Raw genomic sequence first — 21974 nt, 5'->3', positions numbered from 1 at the left:
GTTTAATAAAGCCATAGTCATAGCTTGAAAATATTAGCTCAATCTCCAGATGTGTCACTATACTTTCATCATAATATGGGGGGGGGGGGGGGGGGGGGGAGAGCCTAAAAGGTAAGATTTCAAAATGTGATCCTGAGGGCTTGTGGCTGATCACATCCCATGTTGTTGAAGGTGTAGGAGGAATCAAACGAGGAGGCCCTGGGAAATTAAATAGGCTGGAGGGGATTGTGGAGGAAATGTCTGGGGAGGCATGATGCTTTTACACAAATAAGCTGAACCCGGGCTGCACCTTGATAAATGGGGGGGGGGGAGGGGGATTCGACAGCTCGGAGTAATGATTCAAGGGAGTGCTTTTATGTCAGCCCTATATTACCAAGAATGCCTTCAGCGTTTTGGATGACATTAAAGTGTGAGACGTGATTTCCTAGAGCTATCAGTTCATAGGACAGGAGCTATCAGTTCCCATGAGGAAAAAAACGTAAGTTTACAAGATGTTTACAAGACGTACCTACAAAACTAAGTTGGTGCTAATAGCCCTTTTGCCCATTTTCCAAGGTTCCATCTGTAGTTTTTGTGTGAAGTTGCCTAATGTTCTAGTCGATGCACTTGCTGACAGATACTTGCTATGTGGCATCACATTTTGCTAAATGACATGGAATGGAATGTCTCGTCCGTGAATTGCCAAGTTCAGAATCACAACCTGAACAACATTCTACTTGACATATTATAAAGACTGTGTATAGACTCTGTATATCCTGTGCAGATATTATAAAGACTGGTCCTCATTCTCGAACGGACATACGTAAAAGTTACCAAGTAATTCCTTCGTAACTCGATTTACGTACTTATTGAATTCGGCATTCTCGAACAGCTTCGTATTGTAAATTCTTTGTAGGATTTACGAACTTGAAAAAGCAGTCGTATGTCGGACAGACCGGTGTGCACCCTGTTTTCAACAGCTTTCTCTGGGACAAGTCATTGGGGATTGCCGATACTACAGACATCCGTGAAATTAAATAATTATAATGATAATAAATATGACAATATTTGTATCATTAACAATTACGTTTTGCATTTATAGTCCTTGTGGACTATAGGCATTGAGAGCATTACACACACACACACACCGCAAACTAAATAAATAAGAACTAAACCGATCGCCACGGATATAGCTACTGTATAGTGGAATATACTGTATTTCTTTTTTATTTTTTTATTATCTTCCCCCCCCCGTTTTTCTCCCCTCCCAATGTTAGTCGTTATGCCAATTCCCAATCCCCTTCCTGGTCGTTGCGCACTCTACCCCCTACCGTCGGTCTGGGAGGGCGGAGACTATCACATGCTTCCTCCGACACATGTGTACCCAGCCCACCACTTCTTTTCACCTGGCAGCGCGGACTCTCACTGGGAGAGTGTAACGTGTGGAAGGTCACACTACCTCCCTCCAGATCCTTCCCTCGCTGTGCAGGCGCCCCGACCGAACTGTGGGAGTCGCTGTTTACAACGACCCGGACCCACCCACCCACCGGCTTCCTTCCCACTGACTCTGCCAATCGAGCCAGTATGACGGCCGGCCAAGCCGGAGGCAACGCTGACAGCCAGATTCGATACCAGTGTCTCTTGCGTTGGTGACGAGCGCTTAGTCCGCTGCGCCACCCAGCCGCCGGAATATACTGTATTATTATGCCATATACTGTCTTCTTTTCCATTATATTATTTATTGTTGGTTTATAGTCCTAAATTGCTAGAACAAAATAAATGCACGGAGAAGCGGCTTAGTGAGGGAGCCTCAGCGCACGAGCACACACACAAAATGTATCTTTCCAGCAAAGTAGGCTTCTATTATTCTAATGACTTATTTTATTAGGTATTATAGTAGTCCTACTGTAGAACATGACATATTAGCATGATATCTCATTTAGTAATGTCAATACTGAATGACGCGATTGGCTCTTGATTTATTTTGCACGTATACAGTACGTGTGTGTGTGTGCGCTAGCACGCTGAGGCGACCTCACTAAGGCGTTTCTCCACGCATTTATTTGCTTATTTATGGAGCATTTATTTATCCACTCTGGTTGGATGGTGTATTGTACTTGTGCTGTATAATAACAATACATTTTAATCTAATAAAACATTTTTATCAGTCACAAATTGCTTCTGTGCTACCTGTTGAATGGATCACCATGGTGTAGTGCAATGCCGAACCTCTGCTGTTTTGCATACAGCCCTCACCGTTTTGCAGAAGCCTCATTCACCTTATAAGGAGCTGGTGGGGCGTGTCTGTACGCAAATTCAATTAACAAAAGCGCACATTTCAGTTTAAGAATGAGTGACGTATTTCATTCATGGGAACCCAGCTGCGAACATTTTGGCCAGTTACAGAGACCGTTTCACACGTTCAGGAATCCAGAGGAGGATTTTCGTAAATCTGTTGGTACGGAATTTTTACCAAGATATTAATAATGGTGCGAGGACCACTGTGTATAGACTATGTATATCCTGTGCAGCTATTATAAAGACTGTGTATATAGACTCTGTATATCCTGTGCAGCTTTTATAAAGACTGTGTATATAGACTCTGCATATCCTGTGCAGCTTTTATAAAGACTGTGTATATAGACTCTGCATATCCTGTGCAGCTTTAATAAAGACTGTGTATATAGACTCTGTATATCCTGTGCAGATATTATAAAGACTATATAGACTCTGTATATCCTGTGCAGATATTATAAAGACTGTGTATAAGTTTAAGTTTATTTGGATCCCCATTAGCTGTTACAAATGGCAACAGCTACTCTCCCTGGGGTCCACAGAAAACAATAAATACAAACAAACATAATTAAAAATAAATCCAACAATAACACACATACGAAACACTATACATAACATAATCAAACAACCCCCCCACACCCATCCAACCCAACTCATTAGCATTATATCAAAATATTACAAAATGTAAAATAATAAAATGTTATATGTCAAGCATTGTGCCTGTACCCAAAAGTAACCTCTTTACTTGCTTTTTAAAGCTTTCTTTGCTTGTTGCTTGAGTAATTGCATATGGCAACCTATTCCACTGTGAGATGGCCCTATACATATCAGTTATTTTCATTGCATTTGATCTCGGTAGAGGTATTGAAACATGGCCCCTGGTACAGTAACTTGTCTTGTCCTGTGCTCATGTCTGTCTTGGGAAAAGGTAATTTTTTAGTACAGGCAGCTTGGTTGTTTAGACAGTTATATTTCTGAATAGTGTTAGTAGGCTGCATGTCGATCTGTCCTTGGTCTACACCTGTTCTCATAGAACACCCGAGTGCACGACAAGCTGCTCTATTCTGCACATGAAGTTTTAGAGATATTTTTTTGCTGCACTTGACCAGATTGCTGGGCAGTAGTCAAGGTGTGATAAAACCAAGGTTTGAATAACCTGTAAGAAGACTCTGTATATAGACTCTGTATATCCTGTGCAGCTATTATAAAGACTGTATAGACTCTGTATATCCTGTGCAGCTATTCCACTGCATATATATATTTTCTATCACTGTATATTCTGCACAGTCAGTGACACTTTTTATTTACAGTACTATGACCAATTACCCCGCTGCGTTTGAACAATACCTTCCTTGTATAAACTCAAAACAACACATAGAACAATATACAAAATAGTAATGCATATTTTTTTTTGTTAAAATATATTTATTTAACAAAAGAAATTCACATATATTTCCATGGGCTGAGTCTGATTCATATACTCATCTGTTGTGTTTGTGGCTGCCTGTGTTTAGGTGAGCTACATAGTAAAGCCTGTGTTTAGGTGAGCTCCATAGTAAAGCCTGTGTTTAGGTGAGCTCCATAGTAAAGCCTGTGTTTAGGTGAGCTCCATAGTAAAGCCTGTGTTTAGGTGAGCTCCATAGTAAAGCCTGTGTTTAAGTGAGCTACATAGTAAAGCCTGTGTTTAGGTGAGCTACATAGTAAAGCCTGTGTTTAGGTGAGCTCCATAGTAAAGCCTGTGTTTAGGTGAGCTACATAGTAAAGCCTGTGTTTAGGTGAGCTGCATACTGTAGTAAAGCCTGTGTTTAGGTGAGTTACATAGTAAAGCCTGTGTTTAGGTGAGCTACATAGTAAAGCCTGTGTTTAGGTGAGCTACATAGTAAAGCCTGTGTTTAGGTGAGCTACATAGTAAAGCCTGTGTTTAGGTGAGCTACATAGTAAAGCCTGTGTTTAGGTGAGCTACATAGTAAAGCCTGTGTTTAGGTGAGCTACATAGTAAAGCCTGTGTTTAGGGGGATGTGACGTACGTTTGATGCCAGAGAGGGCGCACCACTGGACCTTCTTCCAGCGACTGTGGATCAGCCATTTGTTGACTTTCTTTAACAGTTCAGCCAGGTGGTCAGGATCAGACTTCATGATCTGGTCAAACTCTGCAAACTGACACAGACACAGACACACACACAGACATGTTTAAATAATTTCAGCAGACTAATTTACACATGATTAAAATATGTCAGAGGTTCACTATGGTTTTAAGGACATCATATGGATACAAAAAGCATTGCCTCCACCACACTGCTTGGCTTTTCTTACAGCGGAGAAATATTGCTCTCTCTCTACGTGTCTCTCACACATAGACCTGTCGCTTATTGTACGACATATGGACACATACAACCTCGATGTTGCCGTTTAGGTTTATACGTGTTTGTTTACATGAGAATGCTCTGTCCCTCTCGTCCCTGTGGGAGGAGGGGCTCAGCCGAACTACCTCCAGCATGCACACACACATAGAGAGTGCACAGCACACAACCGTGAACCAGCCAGGTGAAGTGGAGAGATAACGTGATGCACAATTCCAGCAGAGCGTTTGGACAGCTCTGCTGCGGGAACATTTTGGATGTTAAGCAGAGAGGAGAACCCATTAATGCCAACGAGCCGGTATGTGGCCTTTGTTATAAAGATAAGCTTTGCAAAAAGAGTATGCAGTCCTCAAGTTCAAGTAAAAAAAAATATCCGCTTTTCTGGGCACATGTTAAAAGGTTAAGTGGCAACTAGAAGTGGCCATTCAACTAACCTGCTCATCTAAAACATAACCATCACATCAAAGTTTCCCAGCTGGGAACAAAAACACAAGCTGGAGATGAGAGGGGCTCCCTTCCTGACAGTTGGCTATTAAGGATGCCTTTTCTCGATAATGCCAATAGAAACGTGACGACACTAAATGGTGCATGCTCACAGATACAGTACATTCTGTGCATACTAGTAACAGTACGAAGGTTAGTATTTTTTTCTCTCTTTCTTTCTTCATTTGAGAAGAAGTGTGTTTTTAGACGTGGAAGATTGGGTGGGTTTCGGCAGTTCTGACTGTGGTGGGGAGTTCATTCCACCATTGTGGAGCGAGGACCGAGAATAGCCTGCTTCTCTTTGATGACCCCCTAGGAGCTCAGATAGGGGTGGGTCTGAGGCGGCCAGAAGACGCAGAGCGGAGGGGTCTTGAGGGTGTGTAGTTAGAGACCATTGGCCGGAGGTAGGAGGGAGCTGTTCCCTTCACTACACGGTATACCAGGTCTAGCACCGGTTCCTGACAGGCAGCGAGCGAGCGAACTGGAGACAAAATCGCGCGCGACACTGTCCTGATATGACGCGGCGCGTGTCCGAGTGTGTCTGTATGTGTTACCTGGAAGCACAGGGGGCAAAGCAGCCTGCGATTCTCGACCAATAAAAAGTGTTTAGGGGCGGGACTCTGCCACGTAATCACTCAACTAGAGACACGGCGAGCGAATATTTGAGGGGTGAACGGCATCGCTGCTCAGTTCGCCGTCGCTCGCGGCAGGTCAGGATAGTCTGATGAAACGAATACATTTTAATCACTTTTTCTCGCTCGCTTGCGTCGCTCTATGTCAGGAAGGGGTGTAGGACCTTGAAGCAGATCCGTGTGGCAGCCCTCTGAGTAGTGGGCTGACTTTGGTAGGTTGGAGATCAGTGTAACTCGTGAAAAAAGAGATGCAGCCATTCAAACACAGTAAAGAAAAAGAATAACTTTTGACAGGCAGAACAAATTGCCCAAGAAAACATACATCTCCCAAACTGCCATTCCAGCCTTGTACAACAAAGTGAAAGACGACATTCTGACAGTCTCCTTTTTACAAGGATCACACAGTGCCCGCAATGGAACTTTGTTGGAATCTTGTCGACACCAGCAACGTGAGCTGGATAAAGAAGAGAGCCGTGGAAGGCACTGGCTGAAGCCATTCTCTCCCAACACAGTCTAGTAGTGCTGAGTGATGGATACATCACTGAATACAAATTATTAAAAGTGAATTGGTCATTGGTGTAAATGTGCATTATTATACTATTATATTATCATTATATCAGTGGCATGAAATGGTCTTAAAACTACATCAACAATAATATTGTTTATTGCAATTATGTGTGGGACAAAATATTATTAATCAACATTTTTTATCATTACAGGCCTACACACACACACACACACACACACACACACACACACACACACACACACACACACACACACACACACACACACACACACACACACACACACACACACACACACACACACACACACACACACACACACACACACACACACACACACACACACACACACACACACACACACACACAAACACAATGCACAGACACAGACACAGCTATGATCTGTACAGTTCAGTATTTCTGTCTCCTCTTTTCTAAAGCTATACATAATGATCAACAACAACCAGACCTCACTGATACTGCTCATTTAACATACCTTCCCTGGGCGGAAGAACACTCTGGTCAGTCCAAACTTGTAGTCATTATCATTCAGCCCCAGAGCTTTGAACAAAGCCTATAGAGGAACACAATCACACAACAGAATCAGAAAACCTATTAGTATTAGGACACTTTAATACTTACCGGTACATTTTACAGTTTAAACAAGTTAATCCTATCCAACATGAGTCAATGAGGGCTTCCCCCCCCCCCCCCCCCCCCCCCTCACGCAAACATAATACCAACTAAGCAGGCAATCATTTTAAACGGATTAGCTTATTAAAACAGTATACTGGCTATTTGGTGGCACAAAAAATATATATAAAAAAAAAGGTCTGTTTAACACAAATCAAGCCAGTATTCCTACTGAGGGCCTCACCTTGCAGAAGAGACGTGGGTCTAGACGTGTCAGCTTGTCAGGCATGTACTTTTTGTACATGTTGTAGAGCTCATGGAAGGGTGCTCTGGAGGGAAAGCCCCCCTGCATCAGGTCCAGGACAGACACCATCCCTACGGAGGGGAAATACCAAGTAAACAAGTCACAACGTTCATCTACACAGCAATGCATCGTGGTCCTAGTTCAATGAAGTAGGCCGTGTCTCGGAACAATACTAGGAGGTTACAGTTGAAACTACACTAAAAATAATACACTCATGTTAAAACAGTGGAAGATGCTGGGTCTCACTGCATAGTTTTGAGACATTTGAAAGCTCTCAGCTTTTTGTTTGCAGCTCCCCAAAATAATTCTCAGAATAGATTACCAAATATAGCTAGCAACAATCACATGGATTTCAAAGAGTCCTAAACTATGTCAACGCTTTGAAACTCCCTCGATTGAGACCAAGCAATGCACACTGGCTGTACTCTTGCAAAGTGGCCCCCATTCCAAATGTAGTGTTAATAACAGGAACACAGGCCTGAGGTAGGATGGATAAAGCCATTGCTTATTCGGTACTCTGAAGCAGGTGGCCAAACTGCAACACAGCAGTGGCAGTGTCCTTGTTGCCTAGAAACGTGGTGAACAAGCTGTATTATGTTTACTGTACTCTGGTCCATACCTGAGCACTGCAGCTGAGAGAGGATCTGAGCCCCTTCAAACTGATGGCTGACCATCTTCAGGTTGGGCTTAATACAGCGGATAAAGCTTGAGCCCTTTAAACACAAAGAAACTATGATTAGTGTAGGTGTCTGAGTATCACCATAAAGAAACAGTGATTAGTGTAGGTGTCTGAGTATCACCATAAAGAAACGGTGATTAGTGTAGGTGTCTGAGTATCACCATAAAGAAACAGTGATTAGTGTAGGTGTCTGAGTATCACCATAAAGAAACAGTGATTAGTGTAGGTGTCTGAGTATCACCATAAAGAAACAGTGATAAGTGTAGGTGTCTGAGTAGCTTCATAAATAAACAGTGATTAGTGTAGGTGTCTGAGTATCACCATAAAGAAACAGTGATTAGTGTAGGTGTCTGAGTAGCTTCATAAATAAACAGTGATTAGTGTAGGTGTCTGAGTAGCTTCATAAATAAACAGTGATTAGTGTAGGTGTCTGAGTAGCTTCATAAATAAACAGTGATTAGTGTAGGTGTCTGAGTAGCTTCATAAATAAACAGTGATTAGTGTAGGTGTCTGAGTAGCTTCATAAATAAACAGTGATTAGTGTAGGTGTCTGAGTAGCTTCATAAATAAACAGTGATTAGTGTAGGTGTCTGAGTAGCTTTGAGTCTTGCCATGAGATGCTGGATCCTGAGCTCTGAAAGCTGAACGCTATCGATGTCAACAATTGCCCTCTTGAGTGACATACAGTACGTTATATAAGTAACTCTTTTCACATTGCTTGTGGCACACCAATATAGCTCCAATTAAAGCAAAGTGTACTCAACAACACAATCTATAATTCTATTTTGAATCTGTGAGAGTACATTTGTAACTCCGGACACAAATATTCACTTAGCTGGTGTTAAATGTATTTGCACAGAGTATAAACTAGGATGTAAGGATATAGCAGCCTGTGTATATTCCACAGCTGTGAGATAAACAGTGAAGTGGGGCCACTGGTGAGTCACTCACCGTGCTGCGCAGTTTCTCCAGTAGCAGGTTCAGCTGTGTCTGTATGGAGAAGAGGAACAGTGTTTAAATACTTTGTTTAATGGATCCTCCTCAATATTATGACAGGCCCACTGTATTAAAAACACAAGGCAAGCTTTCACATCAGATATGCTACCAGGCCTTTATCTAATGAAGATGGTCAATCCTTAATATATCAAACACAGGAGCTCCCTGTATCAGTGTCATGGTGAGGAATGAGAGCAATAACAGTTAAGGGTTATATAAGGACACATCAACTACACTGCTTACACAACAAAACTATATGGATGTAGAAATGAGTGTGTGTGTGTGTGTGTGTGTGTGTGTGTGTGTGTGTGTGTGTGTGTGTGTGTGTGTGTGTGTGTGTGTGTGTGTGTGTGTGTGTGTGTGTGTGAGAGAGTGAGAGAGTGAGTGAGTGAGTGAGTGAGTGAGTGAGTGAGTGAGTGAGTGAGTGAGTGAGTGAGTGAGTGAGTGAGTGAGTGAGTGAGTGAGTGAGTGAGTGAGTGAGTGAGTGAGTGAGTGAGTGAGTGAGTGAGTGAATTAATCAATGCATGAATGGATGGATGGATATTATGGTTGGATGGATATATGGATAGACACAAAACAAACAAGCTAATAACACTTGACTATATAAGTACCAGAACAATGCACACACTCACTGTGCATAAATTAGTAAGTGAATGAATGAACGAATGAATGAATTAATGAATGAATGAACAAGAAAATGAATAAGACATTAAACAAGCAAGGAACCTGAGACCACAGTAGCTTGTCCGTTGAGAACATTCTCAAACCATGGTTCTCAGGAGGTCTGAGCTACTAGTACAGTATCTCATCCTGGGCCAGTTTTAAGAACACTGGTTATCGGTATTGAAAGAATGTCCAAACATATTCAACCCTACTGTTTGCTGGAACATATATACGTCCCTACACATCTCATTTCTCCCTACAACCAGAGCTTTGTCACTGTAACTCCATCCTCATGACAGTACAGGATACCTAATGTTACTATGATACTATCTATCAACAGCAGAACAGCAAACAATAAAACAGGAAACGACAGGGGGAGTGGGTTTTGAATGGAGGTGTTTCTCTTGGTTTCTGTTCACTTCTCTAAACACCGACTCTAATACTCTTCTCCTGCATGACTCAACTTAATCGTCTCACTGCTTTCTTTCTATTATGTCCTTCTCTCCCCCTCAGTCCTTTCTCTGTAAACCTCAAAGCTGACCGTATACAGCTTTCTCCCGCAAGGAGGTCTTTCTCAGCAAAAAGAGGTAGGAGACTGGAGGAGGTCTAAGAGGGAAAGAAGGAGGAGAGAGGTGAGGAGAAGAGAGAGGTGAGGAGAAGAGAGAGAGAAGTGAGGAGAAGAGAGAGATGAGGAGAAGAGAGAGAGGGGGAGAAGAGAGAGATGAGGAGAAGGGAGATAAGCGAGAAGAGAGAGGGAGAAGAGAGAGATATATGAGGAGAAGAGAGAGGTGAGGAGAAGAGAAAAGAGAGAGGGATAAGAGATATGAGGAGAAGATAGAGAGGGGAGAAGAGAGCGAGAGGGAGAAGGGGATAATAGAGATAAGGGGAGAAGAGAGATAGACAAGAGAGATATATGAGAAGATAGGGAGGGGGAGAAGAGAGAGAAAAGAAAGAGGAAGATGGTAGGAGAGAGATGAGGAGAAGAGAGAGAAAGAAGAGTTGAATAGAGAGATATGGAGAAGAGAGAGAAGATAGAGAGACGGATAAGAGAGCGAAGGGGAGAAGAGAGAGAGGGAGAAGAGAGATAAGAGAAAGAGGGAAAGGAGAAGGGAAGGAGAAAGAGATGAAGATAAGAGAGAGATGAGGAGGAAAGAGAGAGGGAGAAGAGAGAGAAAATGAGATTAGATAAGAGAGGGAGAAGAAGAGAGAGATGATGAGAAGGGAGAAGAGAGAGATGAGGAGACGATAGAGAGGGAGAAGAGAGAGAAGGTGGAGGAGTGAGCAATGAAGAGAAAATAAAGAGGGGGAGAAGAGAGAGTGAGAAGATAGAGAGAGGGATAAGAGAGAGAAGGGGAGAAGAGGAGGATAGAGAGATGAAGAGATTGGGAGGAGAGAGATAAATAGAAGAGAGGGATGGGGACAGAAGGCAGAAGGGGGGAAGTTACAGAACAGATTTCAGAGATCAAAGTTGGAAAGGTTTGCACAAAAGGAAATAACATAAATGGCACATTCAGAATTGTATATCCGGATATTTGGTAGAAATTAATATATACTGTATATTTGACTGTATATTACATATCTCTTCTGTATAATGAATATCCCTATGTATGTAGACTCAGCAGCCCAAACTACACAGACTTTACCAGAACACTGCTGTGTATACACATCAATTTATCTCATTTGACCCTTTGGGTGCCGTTCACGTAGAACTACGTTTCTGTCACCCGACGGTTGAGTGCCGGAAACGTAGATCTACGTTTTTCTCACGTTATTTATTTTATTCGCTATTGCCATTCATAATTCAGCGGGGCACCTTGTGCATACTGTTCTGAATGTGTCTGAGCTGGCAGACGGTCTTATACCGCCCTCTAATGCCTTCGGCCGCTATTGCACTCCATTAGAAACGGTGTCGTTTCTTTTCTCTACCGAGCTGCAGTGTGGGGGCGGGTCCTAAACACTCAGGCAAAACACACGCTTGTAGGGATAGCTTGGACAACTGACCCCGCCCGCCCGCTCATGTGCAATGCCCAATAACGTCGGAGACAGGATCGCTGTGGATAACTGGAATGGCGATCAGATAATTGGATTATTTTTTTTGCATTACATCAGTAACGGTATCAAATGGAAATGTACGGATGAAAAAAAGAAAATGTGCACGTTGACTGGAAGCAACTCACTGACAATCAACAGCGTTATTAGACCCATGTCTCTCTCTCTCTCTCTCTCTCTCTCTCTCTCTCTCTTTCACCTTGAACTTGTTGCCAACACTGATGAAGCTGAGCTTGCCAGCCTTCTGTTTGGAATCCTTGGCGTTGCTGGAGTTCTCAAACAGCTCCCGAACAAACTTGTCCTTCGACTCACACACCAGGCTCTCGAGGGACATGTGGAGGGCATCATTATTCTTCTCCACAAACTGGGTCTGTGGACACGCAGAACTACTGTCAGACATACTGTTAATGTATACAATATGGACAAAGACAGCAGATACCCTGAGCACAGGCCAAACACACACTGGGATCAACACATAAACACACAGATGACACATACAGTATGTACACAGTATAGAAATGCACACACATACATACACGGAGCAGAGAACAAATCTTTGATCAATACACACACACACACACACACACACACACACACACACACACACACACACAGCTAAAACAGGGTACATATATACGCCTCTTCAAATATGCCCACACACTTTAGGGAAAAAACAGCAGCAGTACGGCAAGCAATGACTACAGTACAACGAATTACTGAGGCTGTGATGTAATTTACCACTAGAATATGTATTGCAATAGATTATATACATACTGCAGTTATTCGAACAATGTGGAGTAATAAAAAAAAAAGGCTGTCAAAGTTAACTGATTTACTGTGTTAGGGCTTGTGTCCACAGACAACGTTTTTTTCAAGGCGGACCGCTTTGAAAATCTAAAATATGCATGCTCAGAACGTTTCCAGAACTCCGGACCTCAATCTGCTTTAGTCTCGCGACTCCTGCGGCTCCGCCACTTGCTTGATTTTGATTGGTCAATAGAAAAAAAGTGACCTTGATGAGCGGCGCTCCTCTCCAAAAGTTTTCAACTTTATGCGCTGGGAGCGCTCCGCCCAAAAACGCTAGCCGCAGAGAGTGCTAAAACATGAGGCGTGGCGCTGGGAAAATGAGCGCGCCTGTCGCGTCTTTAGCATAGAAATTAATGACAGAAAGGAGCTGGCAACTCATAAAAATCTGGCTGTCGACACGGCCCCTTAGGGTTTACAGATCAAACTATAATTTTGTATGTATTTTATATGGGAACATATATATATATTGACGATCCTCTTGGGAGGAATCAGTGTGGACTGTGGGGGTGAGCTTGGGAGAGCATCTGTTAGTGTATAAGTGTATTTTGTTGTCCTGTGTTTGTTTTGTTTTGATTATGTATTGTACTGTATGTTTTGTATCTTATGTCAACAGGTTCAGCGCCAGAGGTCGCTGTGGGCGTATGGCCGCTGTGTGCCAGTGCTTCAATGGGAATAAATGCCGGTGTTTGCAGTGCTAAAACTATATTAAATATTATAGCTATGGATCTAATAACATAGTCGATTGTCAGTGAGTTTCTTCTGGTCAAGATGCAAAAAACAGATAATTTTTTCATCCATACATTTCCGTTTTATACCGTGCTGAGTATAGTTTTAGAGTGATTCTGTGTAATCCCAGGAAACGCCGCCAAAACAGCGGTTTACTGCATTTCATTATAAATCGTGCCATTTCTCGCCTGGATCAATAATCAATCTGAAATCAATCCGACTCGGGTTTTGCGCCCAACGTTCGGCGAGTTAACCCGAAATATGTCGGGTCTGGCGTCCATTGTGTTAACACACAGGAATTGTGTTAACACAATGGATGCCAAGAACTAGTTAACTTGTTATAGCCCGCCAATCGAATTCTGCCAACAACAAGTAAACTCGTTATTGGATCGTTATTTCTTTTATTCACTATTTCCATTCATCCTGCTATGCTGTAGGACTGTGTGGCACTCTGTATGAGACTGCAGCGGTCCGATACCGCCGCCTAACGCCTTGCGGCCGCTATTGCACTCCATTTGAAATTATGTTGTTTGTTTTCTCGGCCGAGCTGCGGCATGGGGGCGGGTTCTAAACACTCCGGCAAAACATGCGAAACATAATACCGATAATCTAGCGTTGATTTCAGATTGATTCAATAATCAGGCGAGAAATGGCACGATTTATAATGAAATGCAGTAAAGGGCTGTTTGCCGGAGTTTCCTGGGATTACACAGGATCACTCTAAAACTATACTCATATTCACCACGGTATAAAACGGAAATGTATGGATGAAAAAAGTATCAGTTTTTTGCATGTTGACCGGAAGAATCAATAACAATCGACGTTGTTATTAGATCCATAGTTATAATATTTAATATAGTTTTAGCACTACAAACACCGGCATCTACCCCCATTGCATTACAGCTCTGGCACAAACGGCCATACGCCCACAGCGCCATCTGGCGCTCAATGTGTTAAGGACCCCCTCGAAAACGAGATAGCATATCTCAAGGGGTTTATCCTTCAAATAAATGTCAAATTAATGCGTTATTAACGCGAAATTATTTTAACGCCACTATCTTTTTTATTGCAAGACTAACATTAACACATTCAGCGCCAAGGACGAGTTAACTAGTTTTTGGCCGCCATGCGTTGAGCGCTAAGGACGAGTAAACTTGTTTTTAGATCCTTTTTTCTTTTATTCGATTTTTTTATTCATTACAGGTTCACGGACCTCAGTGTTACCATAGGAAATCATTCTGAGATTCCTAGAGTGCAAAACCGGCCGCATCCTGCTAGGTGGCAGTATCGCCCACCCTTTGAAACCTTATTTCACACGGTGTGTTACATCTAAACCCCTCCGGGCCAAGAATTTTGGTACAGGCAAGCCTAGCGGTTCACCCGATCACATTGGAACGCGTCCCTGCCCATCGATGGATGTGTTGTGCCGGATTATGTCGGGGACACGATGGACACCAATACTGGAAATCGCGATCAGACAATTGGAATATTTTACTTTTTGGGATACCCCCGATCAAAGGTAAGGACTATCTGACGTCAATTCCACCTTGATCCTACAATGATTTCATATCGATCCAGCTGATCAGCGTGTGTGGTGTTCAAAACGAATGCCGTTGATGACGATCAGAGCATCAAAAAACTACCGCCCCCCCCTTTGATTAATTCATGATGAAACATAATACCTATTATATACCTTTGAATTGGAAATAGTAGCGTGTCCAGGCGAGAAACGCCAACGACTTTAGTCAAATTCACATAGCGCCCTATAACTCAGCTTTTCAGGAATTAGCCCAGATCACTCCTAAACTATGCAATATTCACCACGGGATAACGTGTGAACATATACATGAAGAAATTATCTCTTTTTTGCATGTTGACGGGAGAAAGTGACTGTCAAATGACCATAGTATTGTCTCCATAGCTATAATATAGAATATAGATATAGCTCTCCAAACATAGTGACGCACAGTGAAAATAGGCGATGGAAAGCTGGCGCAATAGCTATAAGGCGCTGGCGCTGAAAGTGTTTTTTTTTTTTTACTAGATTTCACTCAGGTGTATTATTGATACTCTTAACTCTCATTGATACTATGTTTGTTTCTGACTCAAAGTGCGTGTGTGTGATAGAGAGAGAGAGAGAGAGAGAGAGAGAGAGAGAGAGAGAGAGAGAGAGAGAGAGAGAGAGAGAGAGAGAGAGAGAGAGAGAGAGATCTGGGAGAGTGTGTGTGTGAGAGAGAGGGGGGGGGCCGGGGGTGCGAGTCCTCAGCCCTTGTGTGGGTGCCTAACTTTCTCGTTCTCCTATTATTTCATGCACACTTTATTCATTGTTTAAAATTATTATTTTCTTTTAAAGGAAAACTCCAACATTTTGGGAAATTAGCTTATTTAACATCTTCCCTGGAGTTAGACAAGAAGATACATACCTTTTTTGTCTCCGTGCGTGCATTTTAGCTTTGGGAATAGACGCTCCGTTAGCATAGCTTAGCTTCATCACTGGAAGTGAGTAGGGGCCGGAGCCTTACAGTGCCTTACAGTGTATTGCAAGGTCTGACATTGACCAAACTTGATATGCATGACCTTGGTGGGCTCTAGGTCAACTCCTGAAAAGGGGGTCAATGTCAGACTTTGCAATCAAAAGTTAGGGGGCTAATAACCCTTGCCATAATTTCAGTGTGCCCCCTAACTTTTGATTGCAAGGTCTGACATTGACCCCCTTTTCAGGAGTTGACCTAGAGCCCACCAAGGTCATGCATATCAAGTTTGGTCAATGTCAGACCTTGCAATACACTGTAAGGCACTGTAAGGCTCCGGCCCCTACTCACTTCCAGTGATGAAGCTAAGCTATGCTAACGGAGCGTCTATTCCCAAAGCTAAAATGCACAGACAGAGACAAAAAAGGTATGTATCTTCTTGTCTAACTCCAGGGAAGATGTTAAATAAGCTAATTTCCCAAAATGTTGGAGTTCCCCTTTAAGTTATTTAGTTTGTTTTGAATTGTATGCAAATTTGCAATGCATGAGGGTCATCCGTTTGTGTTAAATGGCTGCTTAACTCATTCAGCGCCAGCTATTAGTCTTGGCCTTGTAGCTAACGTGCCAGGTTTCCATTACATATTTCCACTGTGCGTCACTATGTTTGGAGAGCTATATCTATATTCTATATTATAGCTATGGGGACAATACTATGGTCATTTGACAGTGACTTTCTTCTGTCCAAAATGCAAAAAAGAGATAATTTTTTCATGCATATGTTCACGCGTTATCCTGTGGTGAATATAAGTATAATTTCAGAGTGATCCGGGATAATTCCTGGGAAGCGAGTAATAGGGCGCAACGTGAAATCTACTATAAGGGTTGGCGTTTCTTGCCTGGACACGCTACTATTTCCAAATCAAATGTATATAATAGGTATTATGTTTCATCATGAATGAATGGAAGGGGGGGGTTGTTTTTTTATGCTTTGATGGCCAGTAACGGCATTTGTGTTGAACACTACAGAAGCCGATCAGCTGGATGGATATGAAAACATTGTTGGATCAAGCTGAAATGATTGACAGATAGTCCTTACCTGTGGTTGGTGGTATTCCAAAAATAATATTCCAATTGTCTGATCGCGATTTCCAGTATTGGTGTCCATCTGGTCCCGGACATAATTTGGCACAACTTATGGATCGAGTGTGCCAGATGCGTTTGGTCGGATGAAGCGATTTACTCTGCTCTGTCTAAATATAGCACCCGGAGACATTTGAGTGTAACACAGCGTTAGATATAAGGTTTCAAAGGGTGGGCGACACTGCCATCTGGCAGGATGCGGCCGGTATTGCACTTTGGCGATCTCAAAATCCGTTCCTATGGCAACACCGAGGTCAGTGGATGAATAATGAATAAAAATATAGAATAAAAGAGAAAACGACCAAAACCCGAGATATCTCGGGTGTCCAACGCATGGCGAGTTAACCCGAGATATCTCGGGTCTGGCAATTAAAGAGTTAAATAAAAAAAATGGGGATGAATAGTTCAAGTGTAAAGTTCAATACACTACTGTGTTGTAATCATTACTATGTAATGTTACAGTTAGTAAATTGGTATGCTCATCTGCTATTTTTTTGTTGGGCTTTTTTTTTATTTGATTTTTTTACAATGCAGTTTGCACATCTTAGTTACTTGAAGATTCTGAACAGTATTTCTCATTGTGGCAATAAATAAACATGCATTTTTTGCATAAAGCAAGCATTTGTCAACTCTCATGTTGATAAGAGTATTAAAACTTGAAAAATATCAGTTTAAGGTAGATTTAGAACAGATAAAAAATATGCGATTCATTTGCGATTAATCGTGAGTTAACTATGGACAATCATGCGATTAATCAGATTAAATATTTTAATCGATTGCGAGCCTTAAAAAATACTGTAAAATACAGTCATGCAATGCAACACGCCCTATTTTCTTGATCCTCCAATCACAACCGTTAAGTTTGTCAGAGGAAAGCAGCAGTTGCGATTGGACATCAGGAAGATAGGGCATGTTTGAGAGAGGTCAACTGGTCCTCAGCCGGAGTCTTAGCTTGCTTATTAAAGAAAAAGAAAACAATGTGTACATATATTACTAACAGTTCCTCAATAGAAATGTGATGATTACCGTTTCATAGCACACTGCTCCAGCAAAGTGTCTGACGATGAAGCCCTCGTCCTCACGGACGTTCCTGTGAACGGCCAACTTGGATTTCCTGGGGACCTGAGTGGTTCAACCACAACAGAGCAAATAGGAGAATGAAATGTGAGAATAAAATGTGAAATATAGGGATGCACAATATACTGTATCTGTATCAATATCTGTGATGTCTTTCATCGGCATCGGTCTGGTGAGCAAAGCCGGGCAGAAATATATATATATATATATATCAGCGGATTATTTATCGGCCAGATAAGTGTTGTATTGCCCATATATATTGTAACGTATTATATAACTGATAGGGCATATAGGCCCTCATTTGCACCTTTGTAAGTACACTGTTTACTTACTTATATTCTTAAATTCAGAGTTAATTATATTGTTTATTTGTACTAAAATTGTATCGCCTATATTTATGTCTTCTACTACTGTATTGCCATGCTGCTATGACACCTGAATTTCCCCAAGGGGATCAATAAAGGAATATCTTATCTTATCTGCCAGTCTCCATATCGCTGCATCCGTAATTAAATATGTTCAAAAACCATAGGTCAAAGCACAAACGATGCACAGACAGTATACGCATTCTGAAATGCTCTGTGTGGTTTAATTCGCAGTTTATAGACACAGGGGAACTCTAACAATAGTTCCCACTCTGCAGGTAGACTGGACCCACTCCGATTAACCAGCTTCCTCTGTGCTAATAGAAAAGTGACACCTTAAAGGAAAACTCCAACATTTTGGGAAATTAGCTTATTTGCCATCTACCCTGGAGTTAGACAAGAAGATGCATACCTTTTTCTTCTCTGTGCATGCAGTAGGAGTAGGAAGACGTTTGGAACTAGGCTAATGGAGGAACCTACTTCCAGTGACTGACGCTAAGCTAGGCTAACGGTGCGTGTCTTCCTACTCCTACTGCATGCACAGAGAAGAAAAAGGGTATGTATCTTCTTGTCTAACTCCAGGGTAGATGCCAGATAAGCTAATTTCCCAAAATGTTGGAGTTTTCCTTTAATCATGAAGGAAAGTATCCCAAGGCTCCCCGCATCTATTACAAAACACAGCATCCAGAAGGAGAAATAAATTACTGGAGTCAGCAACTCCATGGCCTTTAACAGCAATTCTCCATCACAGATATTCTCCGCTCAAAGCGTACAGTATTCAGCCACTGCTTAATATTATGATTAATATTTTTATTTATTTCTTCCTATATGAAATTAATTTTGGAAATGAGAATGATTAATCTCCCTCCGCAGCGGGGTTGCAGCCAGCTGGCCCGTTCTAATCTTGGGGACTTGAATTGGTTACATGGTGGTATGTCTCAAAAGGATTTCACGCTTGCACGGCATCGTACAAAGGCACAAACGGAAACTATAAAGGGAGAGAGAGAGAGAGAGAGAGAGAGAGAGAGAGAGAGAGAGAGAGAGAGAGAGAGAGAGAGAGAGAGAGAGAGAGAGAGAGAGAGAGAATGAGAGAGAGAGAGAGAGAGAGAGAGAGAGAGAGAGAGAGAGAGAGAGAGAGAGAGAGAGAGAGAGAGAGAGAGAGAGAGAGAGAGAGAGAGAGAGAGAGAGAGAGAAAGAGAGAGAGCTGGTTCTTTATGTTATAAAAAACATACAGTATGGCCCCACCACTCTCAATGACTACAGGCCGGTTGCTCTGACGGCACAGGTCATGAAGGTATTTGAGAGGCTGGTTCTGTGGAGCACCTAAAACCACAGGTGAGAGACTTTACGGACCCCCTGCGGTTTGCATATCAGCAGAACATCGTGTGGAGGATGCCATAATCTACATGGTCCACAAGGCCTATCTACATCTGGAGAAGCCGGGCAGCTCAGTGAGGGTAACATTCTTTGACTTTTCTAGTGCCTTCAACACTATTCAGCCTCCACTACTGGCCGAGAAGCTGTCAGTGATGGGGGTGGAGGACAACTTGGTGGCCTGGATCTTCAATTACCTCACTGGCAGACCAGTCTGTCAACTGCAGGGTGTCACTCGGACGTGCTGATCTGCAACACTGGCGCCCCCCAGGGAACTGTATTGGCACCCTTTTTATTCACCCTGTACACCTCAGACTTCCGCTTCAGCTCCGGGAACTGCCATCTCCAAACGTTTTCTGATGACTCCTCCATCGTTGGATACATCACCAACGACAACGAGGAGGAGTGCAGAGCTGTGGTGGAGAGCTTCACAGAGTGGAGCAAGGTAAACCACCTACAGCTCAACATCAGCAAGACGAAGGAGATGGTGGTGGACCATCGGCGGAGCAGGAGGAAGCCCCCAACTCCCATCATCATCCAGGGGGTGGAGGTGGAAAGGGTGGATAACTACAAATTCCTGGGTGTTCTCATGAACAATAAACTGGACTAGACAGACAACACAGAGGCCCTCTACAGGAAGGGACAGAGCAGACTGTTCTTCCTGAGAGGGCTCAGGTATTTTAATGTCTGCAGCAAACTGCTGGAGATGTTCTACCAGTCTGTGGTTGCTGGTGCCCTCTTCTTCGCTGTGGTATGCTGGGGGGGCAACACCAACACAGACAAAATAAACAAACTGGTAAAAAAAAAGCAAGCTCTGTGGTGGGAGCGGACCTGGACAGTCTGGAGGTGGTGGCAGAGGGGAGGACGAGGAGGAAGCTGTATGCTATCCTTGAGAACCCCTGCCCCCCTCTATGATGAGCTGACCGCAATGCGGTCCACGTTTAGCCACAGACTTATCCCCCCCCAACATACCACAAAGCGCTTTGGGCAGTCCTTTGTGCCGGTGGCAATCAGGCTCCACAACCAGACAGGGCCAGGACGGGCCAACTGCCGTGGACTGGAGGAGCTGGGTTGTGGACTGTAACCAATTAATTTAATTATTTAACATCATGATTGGACTTGTTTCTTTTTCTTTTCACCACTTTTTAGCTCTATTTGAGTCCTATTTTAGCTATTTTTATCCCTGTGTACTTCTTGTTTTTAACACATACTAATGTTATGTATTAACTGTTTTTAAATTGCTGTTTTTAAATTGCTGTTATGCTGTTATGCTGTAAAGGACATCTGAATCTCCCCTGAGGGATAAATACAGGTTTTCAATTCAATTCAATAAAGCAATGGCCACAGTGACAGTGCTTTTCTCCCGAGACAACTCTCTGAGGAAAAAGTGACGTTAACCGAAGAGAACTAAATAATCAAGGATGATGCTGAAAGCGGAGAAGAGGACGACAGTCACAAAGAGAGCAGAGCTACAGTGAGAGAGAGACCAAGAGAGAAAGACAGACAACAGCGAGATAGACAGATCAACAGCAAGATAGACAGATCAACAGAGATAAATAGATCAACAGAGAGATAGACAGATCAACAGAGACAGACAGATCAACAGAGAGATAAATAGATCAACAGAGAGATAAATAGATCAACAGAGAGATAGAGAAAGATAGAGACAGAGACAGAGACAGAGACAGAGACAGAGACAGAGACAGACAGACAGACAGACAGACAGACAGACAGACAGACAGACAGACAGACAGACAGACAGACAGACAGACAGACAGACAGGTGAAGAGTGCTGACCGTCAGTCTGAAGTGGTCTTTGTGCTTGTTATGCACAGCCAGGGTGAAGTGCTGGTCACTAGGTGCTGGTAAACGGTTCTCTTCATCTAGAATGTCCAGGATCCCCACCAGCTTGGCTTCCACCAAGTCTACAAGCAAACAACCAGTCATCAAACAAAGCAGGAGGTTTTTAAGCCATTACAGTTCAATTGTTATTGTAATTAAAACAGCTGGTGTCAACAAATACAGCGGGAGTACAAGTCCCAATACCTAATGTATGTACAGTGAAAGTACAAGTGACAGGGCGCTCAAGTAGCACACCACGTACTGCGCTGCGTTGCAACACGCCGTCCCGGGTTCGACTCCCGGACCTGGCGACCCTTGCCGAATGTCTTCCCCCCCCCCGTCTATCTCCCATTCTTCCTCTCTGCCCGGTAGTAAAAACCAATAAAAATCTACCAAAAACATAAAAGAAAAAGAAAAAAGATAAATAAGAAAGTACAAGTCACAATACCTAATGTATGTATACAGTATATGTATATGTATAACCAATACTCTATTGTAGCCTGATATCCCATACCAGTATCGGTGCATCCCTATAATTTCATTATAGGTGTTCTCAGGTGAAGACAACTTTT

General features: G+C 42.7%; 1 protein-coding gene across 1 annotated transcript in view; it reads right to left on the bottom strand.

Annotated features, from left to right (window-relative positions):
* The window catches only part of myo6b (myosin VIb), a 145018-nt gene that overhangs the window by 63696 nt on the left and 59348 nt on the right, over positions 1-21974 (bottom strand). Inside the window, exons 16-23 of the mRNA XM_084310909.1 lie at positions 21358-21485; positions 17771-17866; positions 11800-11970; positions 8844-8882; positions 7833-7926; positions 7154-7284; positions 6773-6850; positions 4302-4431 (exon numbers count right to left, since the gene is read on the bottom strand). Of these exons, the coding sequence (XP_084167035.1) occupies positions 4302-4431; positions 6773-6850; positions 7154-7284; positions 7833-7926; positions 8844-8882; positions 11800-11970; positions 17771-17866; positions 21358-21485 (867 nt within the window). The remainder of the gene's footprint in view (positions 1-4301; positions 4432-6772; positions 6851-7153; positions 7285-7832; positions 7927-8843; positions 8883-11799; positions 11971-17770; positions 17867-21357; positions 21486-21974) is intronic.

This window comes from Notolepis coatsorum (genome assembly GCF_963971535.1).
Source record: "Notolepis coatsorum genome assembly, chromosome: 3".
In the NCBI taxonomy this organism is placed as follows: Eukaryota; Metazoa; Chordata; class Actinopteri; order Aulopiformes; family Paralepididae; genus Notolepis; species Notolepis coatsorum.
This window is presented reverse-complemented; position numbering and strand designations above follow the sequence as displayed.